This window comes from Sesamum indicum, linkage group LG9, assembly GCF_026168435.1.
Source record: "Sesamum indicum cultivar Baizhima isolate 11 linkage group LG9, ASM2616843v1, whole genome shotgun sequence".
Lineage (NCBI taxonomy): Eukaryota > Viridiplantae > Streptophyta > Magnoliopsida > Lamiales > Pedaliaceae > Sesamum > Sesamum indicum.
Window position 1 is genome coordinate 4,149,262 of NC_142665.1, and position 9,557 is coordinate 4,158,818.

General features: G+C 30.5%; 1 protein-coding gene across 1 annotated transcript; it reads left to right on the forward strand.

The window, feature by feature from the left end:
* Window positions 1-391: 391 nt before the first annotated feature.
* Window positions 392-3,324, forward strand: LOC105170543 (Pentatricopeptide repeat (PPR) superfamily protein). Its single transcript, XM_011091345.3, has one exon. The coding sequence runs from the start codon at window positions 552-554 to the stop codon at window positions 3,228-3,230; it is 2,679 nt and encodes an 892-aa protein (XP_011089647.1). The 5' UTR covers window positions 392-551; the 3' UTR covers window positions 3,231-3,324.
* The last annotated feature ends 6,233 nt before the right edge of the window (window positions 3,325-9,557 follow it).

A 9,557-nucleotide genomic window follows, 5' to 3' on the forward strand; every position in this document is an offset into this window, starting at 1 on the left:
TAAAGTCTGGTTAGAATTAATTTGAACTATTCGTGATGAATTCATTAATTAGTTGTGATGGATGTTGTATTATCTCTCCTGCGTACACGTCGGAGTAAAATTAAAAATGATTTCTGCATAGTTTTTCATTTTTCCTACCAAGGATCGGTTTTTTGTATTCTTCAAAATTAAAATGATAGTAAACAACTAATTAAAATAGTTTTTAATTTAATCAATACATTAATATCACCGTAAATAAAGAGAAAATCACATTTTATGTACTATAGTTTAGAATATTTTACAATATTGGTGTCATACTTTTTAAAATAGCTTGAAATGATTAAAAACAAATAGGCTCCTCTTGGCATTTTTTGTACTGCTGTTAAATTTGTAACGGCAAGGGCCCGTGGCCATTAAGTCATGTAACAAGGGCTAGCAAAAGAAGAGAAGAGCATCGTCTCCGAGGAATTTTGACCCTAAAACAAACAGAGAATACCCAAAGCTCTTCTTCCTTCATTCTGCTTACACTTCCTCCCCCCCCACACACACACACTCTGCACCTAAGCTAATGCATGTTGTTTCGTGTAGTCAGAACTGAACCCTTCTCGCTCAAACCCCATTTTCATGCTCTTCAGTCCGTCTCCCTGCTTTCTACTACTACTCTTCCACGCCCCTCAAACAACGCAGTTTCTGACATCTCGGCCCTGCTCAAGAAACCCAACTGGCAAACGAGCAATCACCTTAAATCCCTCGTTTCTCACTTGAACCCGCACTTAGTTTCTAGAGTTATAGCCTCCCACAGCAGGGACATTCCACTCTGTCTCAAGTTTTTCAAGTGGGTATCCCAACAATCTACTTATTGCTATGATATGGACGGCAGAATTCAGTTACTGTATTTGTTAGAATCTGATAAGTTATACGGGATTATGCATAAAGTGCTTGTTTTGTTAATTAAAGAGTGTTATAGTTCTCATGATGAGATATTGAAGCTGATTGGTGCTGTTGATGACATGCGGGAAAAGGCCGGTTTTCGCATTAACTATCCTTGTTATAGTATGCTTTTGATGTGTTTGGCGAAGTTAGATATGGGTTTGATGGCTTTTTTGGTGTTCAAGAGAATGTTGGGCGACGGGTTTGATGCGAGTGGGATTGATTACAGGACAGTTGTAAATGCTTTGTGTAAGAATGGATTTGTACAGGCCGCCGAGATGTTCGTTTCTAGCGTCTTGAAACTCGGATATGCTTTGGATGTTTATATTCATACTTCTTTAGTTTTGGGTAATTGTAGAGCTGGTGAACTTGGTGAGGCCTTCAGGGTGTTTGCTTTAATGTCAGAAGGGGATGTGTGTGGTGTTAATAGTGCTACATACTCAATTCTTGTACATGGTCTGTGTGAAGCGGGAAGGTTAGACGAAGCTTGTAAGTTGAAGGAAGACATGAGTGAGAGGGGCTGTGAACCGAGTGCACGAACCTATACAGTTTTAATTAAAGCTACATGTGACAGAGGATTGATCGATCAGGCGTTCTGTTTGCTAGATGAGATGATAAAGAAGGGGTGTAAGCCCAATGTTCATACGTATACGGTCCTCGTAGATGTCCTATGTAGAGAAGGAAAGATGGAGCAGGCTAATGGGATGTTTAAAAAGATGCTGAAAGGTGGGTTTAGTCCTGGTACTGTAACTTACAATGCACTAATTAACGGTTATTGTAAAGAAGGACGAGTGGTTTGTGCTTTTGAGTTGCTTGGGGTGATGGAGAGAAAGAAATGCAAACCAAATATCCGTACTTATAATGAGCTTATGGAAGGATTGTGTAAAATTGGTCGACCTTACAAAGCAGTGGAACTGCTGAGAAAGATCATAAACAATGGCCTACTTCCTACTGAAGTTACTTTCAATATTCTCATTGACGGGTTCTGCAGGGCAGGCGAGCTAAATATGGCTTTTGAAATTCTGCATTCTATGAGCTCATATGGGATTGAACCTAATCATTTTTCTTATACTATGTTCATTGATAGCCTCTGCAAAATGGAAAGATTGGAGCAAGCAGGTGGCTTTTTGGGAGTGATGATAAAAAAAGGAATATCTCTTGGTGAAGTAACACTAACCGCTCTTATCGATGGTTACTGCAAGACTGGAAATCTTAAGCATGCGTTTTTGCTGTTTGAAGAAATGGTCAAGAATAGGCGTTTAACAAGTCCGCATACTTTTAACATATTTCTTGATGTTCTTGGCAAAGAAGTTAAGCTAGATGAAGTAAATGCAGTGTTCGGGTATATGTTAAAGCACGGTCTAGTTCCCTCCGTAGTGACTTATACTATATTGGTCGATGGGCTCTGTCGAGCAGGTGAAATGGACTCTGCCTTGAAAATGCTGGAACTCATGAAACAAGCCGGTTGTCCACCAAATGTCTATACATATACTATAGTCATCAAAGGTCTATGCCAGAGCGGAAAATTGGAGGATGCAGAGAAACTTTTGATTGAAATGCAAAACGCTGCAGTTTCACCAAATGTCATCATATATGCTATACTGGTCAAGTCATATGTTATAGCTGGCAGGTTGAACCATGCGTTCAACGTTGTGAACGCCATGTTCCAGGACGGTTGTAGAGCAAACACTCATGTATATTCTGCACTACTTGTAGGAATTTTGGAGTTGGAAATGGATGGTTCCACTAGAGCGCAAAATTCTAGTACTGCTTTAAATGCTGAGATGGAGATTGGTGTTAATTGTTGTCCTAAATTCACTTTTATGAAGATGGATATCTACCATGCTTTCCAACTTCTCAACAAAATTAGAGAATGTGGTGGTCAACCTTTTGATGCATACAAGTTTCTTATCATGGGCTTAGCTGGAACAGGAAGAATATCAGAAGCAGATATTCTTATACAAGAAATGGTGACATATGGCCTCAGTCCTGACAGTGACATTAGTTCTTGCATAATTACGCACTTCTGCAAAAACAACGATTATAGTCATTGTCTTGAGTGGATCACAAGATTCCATGCCTATGGTTGCGACCCATCATTTGCATCTTACAGCGCTGTGATTGTTGGTCTTCAGAATGAGGGAAGGCTTAAAGAAGCTGAACGACTGATATCTGACCTTCTTAGAAATGCCGGTGTTGAGGATCAAACTGCAATCTCACCATATATAGATTTTCTAGTAAAGAGAGAGGTGCCTTCTGGACCTCCCGAGCTTCTAAACTTAATAGAGCATATGAGCTACAAAGAGAGGCCAAGCATTTAGCACTCTCATATTGGACCTAGGACCATTCCCCAAACCATGTAAAAATTGTGTATTTTTATATTTGTTTCTCCGTCTTGATTTTGCACGTGTTTCACACTTTTCCGTACAGTATCCTAACCTCTCATTACAGAGACTTAAGTAGATTTCATCTAAAATCCATGGAATCTTCACTATGGAGGCCTTGCAGGCCTTCTAATGTTAGCAAACCCTGTCCCCAGATCAAGCTCTTTGCCTGGCCCTAGGTACAATTTCATCAGCCATGTTTCTCTGTAGCATCATATGACCTTTCCCTGAACATAAATAGGTAACTGATCTCTCCTTTTGTTGCTGTCCCCTTCTTATCTTGTTTATACTTATCCAATTAAGTCTATATTCAAATTCTGACAAGAGTAACATGAGGGTTTGCTGATGAAGAGTTGAGGATTCTGGAATATGTTTGTATGATGTCTTGGGTTTGAACATTCCCACCAGATAAAACACATTCTTGATGCCCCATATGAGCACAACGATTCCTTTGTTTTAGATGAAAATATATCACTATTACAGATCAGAACGAGCTCTAAGGCCCGTTCTAATACAAAGATAAATAGATGGAACCAATTCGTGAACAACGAGACTTCATTCGATATTTATTTTTATTAGTGATTGAAACACACTCAATGCATGTATATAATTTAGTTTTTATTATGTTTATTTAATTAAACAAGAAAAAATGAAGATAAAATGAATAACTAAACAAACTAATAAATTGAATTAACCTTAAATATGTATGGATAAAGAATTATTAATCGAAAATTAACTTTAAAGAGATGGCAGAAAACTAAATATACTTGAGTATATTATAGTCTATACCCATATTGTCAACTAATGATATTGCTATAAGCCCCTCACACTTAATTAATTGAAGGGTAAATTATATATATACCTCCTAAAAGTTATGTTTAATCACATAAACACTATGTTTTTTTTTTCATAAAATTACAAGTTGATAGTGTAATTTACATTGACACCCTTTCAAAGACAAGAATTTACAAATACTTTCTAACTTCAAGAGGTGTAATATTAATTTTGTAAAAAAAATTGAAATATTTATGTAATTAAACTTAAATGTAATTCACCCTCGAATAACAATAGATGATAAATATTGTTGAGAAATAACAAGAAGAAAGGTTACATCGACGCCCCTAAGATTAGGTTTAGTTATACAAAAGTTTCATATCCCTTGTAAAATTACAAGCACACTCCGTGAAGGGTGTCAATGTTAATTTATTTTAGAGTTCATTATATTTTGCTAATCGAACTATGATTATTTTTATATTTTGGCATCTAAACTTTTTTTTTCTGTGTCAATTTACAGTCTCAATTTTATGAAACTTTGTACTTTGCCATTTATAACTATTTATCCACAAGTTCTTTATCAAAAAAGAAAAAATCACATGCAATGCACATGTGATACTTAAGGGTTATGTGATGTGATATTTTTCATATATGCACATCATGTGATGTTTTTTCAGCCAAAAAAGATCATATATAGTAAAGTGCAAATTTTACAAAATTGAGATAGTAAATTTATATAGAAAAAGAAAATGTTTAGATGCCAAAGTTTTAAAACAGGCATAATTTGGATGACAACATGTAATTTATCCTTTATTTTATGTGGTGTATGTGTAAGTTTTTGTCTCTAAAAAAGTGTTGATATAAATTACAATTGCAATATTAAGGTGCACTTGTATTTTTGAAAAAAATAAGAAATATAAAAAAGAAAAATGTTATGATGACCAAATAATTGTTTAGGAAATGAGAAAACGGTATTTTTTTTTTTTGTCCAAATAAATCAAAATACGATTTTCATTTTTAGAACAACTCAAAGTCGGAATCAAATTATATCCAAATATTCATTTAATTTTTCCAACAAAAATATTTTCTTTAAATTATATCTGAATTGACGAATTTTCCTGTAGAGTTTTCAAATCCCTAACAACAATTTCCTTGAGTTTTTTCGAGTGCATTTTTTCTCCTAAGGTTTGGTGTAGTTACACATAGATCTCCTGTAGTTTCAAAAATTACATCTAACACCCCTGAAGTTTGCTTCCATCTAACAAATTAGTGCCTCCTCTAGATAAATCTGAATTTATTGATGTTAACAAAAAAAAATTAGAAAAAAATTTATATTTACCCCCGATTGATTTGTTACTGACTTATTACATGTTAAATAAATCTTCTTATGACAAAATTATCCTCATAATCATACGTCTTCACGCGTTAATGTATGTAAGGAGGTATATTTCACCATTATAAGGGTATTTTAGTAAAAAAAAAATATCTGACCTACAATAAATCAATATTAAGCCAATCAAGGATAAATATCAATCTTCATTCAGTTTTTCTATTAATATCAGCAAATTTAGTGAATTTTGACTAATGAAGGGACTTATTTGTTAGATGAAAGCAAACTTCACGGGTGTTGGATGAATTTTTCAAACCACAAGGAGTTTACGTGTAACTACACCAAGTATTAAGAAAGAGGAGTGTAATTATCTTTTTAAAAAAAAATCCAAATATTCAACTCTCATATAAAAACGTATGTTATAAAATATTAATAAATTCAATTTTTTTTTCCATATTCAATCATTTGAAATCTTTAATCTAATTCGCTGTCTCAAATTCAAATATAGCTCAGGAAATTTCAGGGTAACTTGTCCCCACCGTCACTCTGCCTCCTCATCACTTTATTCTCAAGTGGCTTTGCTTCAAAGATTTGTACACACACACACATATAAATATAACACGTATAATAATAATAATAATAATGTTCATTATTGGTATTTAATTCCTATAACCGCGTGGAGGTTGCTTCTTCTGCATCCACCTTCACCTTCCTCTTTATGTTCTTTAATACTTGCCCTATACATTTCATTTATTTAAACGGGCCGTACGAGCAATAGATCATATGATTTAATTCGATACAAAACGATTAACTTTATTAGGATTTGACGTGTCACGAATCCTCTTGAAAAGAGAGGGGTGTCTTGCGGAATGTGGACATAGGTGGTGCATGGCTATCAGCCCTTGCCATAAGGTGTTGGGTTAATTCCGACAGTGAGCGCAATTCTCGTGTTTAATTAGCACTGTTGAGTTTAAAATCTTGATCAGATTGTCGGGAGATAGTGAAGATGACGTCAAGTCCTCATGCCTCTTACGCTCTGGGCGACAGACATGCTACAATGGCTGGAGACAAAGAGTTCCCAACTCAACCAAACTCAAACCAATGGAAAGTATATCATATAGTGTTTGCCGATTACCAAAAATATCTTAACTTAGTGGTTGAGATTAATATTGCATTCATGTATACAAATCTCATCGGACATATAGATATTAATCTAACGGGGTATTTGACTAAACTTATAAACTCCTTGAAACATCTTATAAAATGTTTGAAAGCTTATAAATTTTAATATTTGTCTGGCTAACTTATTTTTAAAGAGCTTATAATATCTCAAAATAAAAATTTGAATTTTATATTTTTTTTTCAAAAAAAATTAACTTTTCTAATTTTTTTTTATAAAATCTTATAGTATATTATAAGACAAAATAATCACCACTCATATTGATATTATATTTACTGAAAAATATAAATTCTAGACATTATAAATTATACGACTAAAAATAATCATTATATTAACAAAAAATATTAATTATATATCTATATTAATATTCGACTAATATGAATATACATATATATTATTTTTATTCAAAAATTTAGGTAATAATTCATTCTTTTTTTATTATAAAAAAATTAACTAATATGTACTATTTATAAAAGTATTTTATTTTTTTTAAAACAAAATATGTCAAGAAATAACAACTTATTTAATTATAATGGTATCATGTCTGCAATTAAAGACCTTAATTTGCCATACCCTGACATCTTATAAGATATTTTTATATTTTATAAGTTTTAAAATCTTATTTTATTCACACACTTTATGAACTTATTTTTAAAATAAGATCCAACATATATAAACTCTTAAAATATTTTATCAGACGTGGGAGCTTATAAAATATATAAAAAAAAAACTTAGTCAGACACCCTCCAACTTTATATAAAATTATCATAATATATTTATTTTAAATACTTATATTGATGTACAGATCGAATCGATATATTACATAATTTTTTAAAATCTTAATGCAATCACGATCAAGATGGCTTTCCTTTATTATTATCTCTTAAAATTCAAACTTATCCCTTTGTAAGATTCTGCCCACCTCTAATGCATATCCACATTGTAATCACGTGCTTTAGGAAAAGCTATTTTTCTGTATTTCCAACACTTTTTCACTGTGTTTGGTTTCATTTTTAATTTATTTTTACGTGTTTTGTGGAGATAGAGATAGAAAAACAAAGATAAATAAGTATGTATTAGAGATAATATGTATATTTGAATTTATTTTTGGAGATAATATAAAATAAGTATGGTATATTTAATATTGTTTAGTAGGAGACAAAAACTACTGTTATCAAATCATGTCTCTTTTATATATATTTATATATATATATGAGTATATATATAATTTTTTTAGTTGTAAGGTCTATAATTAGTGTAGACTTATTTTGACAAAAATAAATAAGGAACTATTTCAAAACATCTCAAAATACCACCAAAACTTCCAAAACAAATCAAGGCAAACATTGTCCATGTTTTGACTCATCTCGAAGATGAAGCAAAATTAAAACCAAACATTATGTTTGTTTTTCTAGAAAACTTTTTAATATTTTTTATGAAATAATTTATTTCTCTTAATTCTCATACAAAAATATAATCTAATCATATTCAGATGATAAATATATATTTTTCTGTAAATTACAACTACCTCCCCTCATATTTGGTATAATTATAAATACTTTTTTATTGTTTAAAAAATTACAAATACCTCTTAATTTTAATATTTATCTAACAACGATTCCGGTCCATTATCCTCTGATAGGTTTTTATTAAATTTTTATGATGGATGGATCAAATGCTCTTTTAAATTATAAATTATAATTTTATATGTTTTATAACTTTAAAAAATACTTTATGGTCCAATATTTCCTATAAATTATTTATTTGACCCACCCTCAATTCTTTTTATATTTTTTCAAATATATTTTTTATTTTTTAGAAAATTTAGTAAACGTAAAGCAGTAATGTTCATTTACCATCTAGGAGGACTACATAATTCATTTTCATTCGAGGGGAGTATCTGTAATTTTTTAAATAATAAATGTATTTTTATAATTATGCAAAAATTCATGAAAGGTAATTGTAATTTACCATATATTTTTTAATTTTACTTTTATCTATACGTATAAATTTTAATTGAGATATCTATAATATATAGTTAAAGTTACTTTCTGAAATATTGTATAGTAACAATAGAGATTCTATATCACATAATAAATTTGATTATTATATAATTAAATTAAAATGCTTAAAGAGTAATTATTATAATTAACTGAAAATAATATAAAATTATGATTGTAAATTAAGCAGATTAAGAAAATAAATATCTTTCATATTTTCTTACAATTATTTCATATTTTATTATATATTTACAAAAAAAAATAAAAGTTATGATATATATCGACTCGAAACAAAATAAAGACTTCAATAAACGACTATACGTGTCTGCTTTAGAATATAACTCAATTAAATTTCGACACAGGTCACATAAGTTGGTATAAAATTTAAATTTATAAAAAAAATAATAATTTGTACATAATAAAATTGAAATATTGAGGTCATCAAAGTCAGTCTCATAAGTCCGCATATTTGGAAATAATCTCTTTATAATATATCCCACCACATGGGAAATTTATATTTTTAATTTATTTTAAATTGACGTTATCTTTATCTAAAAGATTTATCAGATCTTTTTCTACAATTAATTTGATTTTTATGATATGTGTATAATTATTTATCTTTATCCAAAAGATTTAATAATTATTTTGAGATAAATTATTTGTAACATACCTAAAAGTATTTTTATATTTATCATATTTTTGTGTTGTTTATATTATTAAAATAAAATTATTTATTAGTTACTTATGTTTATTATTTATTATAATAATAATTATTTATTTATTTTAAAAATATAATCCTCCTATGCCCTGACATGGGTTAATTTTTCCTTAAAAAAGAAAAACTTATTATAATATACATGCATATTATATATATATATATAGATACACACACTAGGTCAAAGAAGCAAGGGCAAAGTAGTCATTTGATGTACCTAACAAGGACCCATCACCAAATTCCCCTCCCCACCACTTTTTGCGTA

Coding starts and splice junctions, on each gene's coding strand:
- LOC105170543 (XM_011091345.3), top strand. CDS start 552: ATGTTGTTTCGTGTAGTCAGAACTGAACCCTTCTCGCTCAAACCCCAT.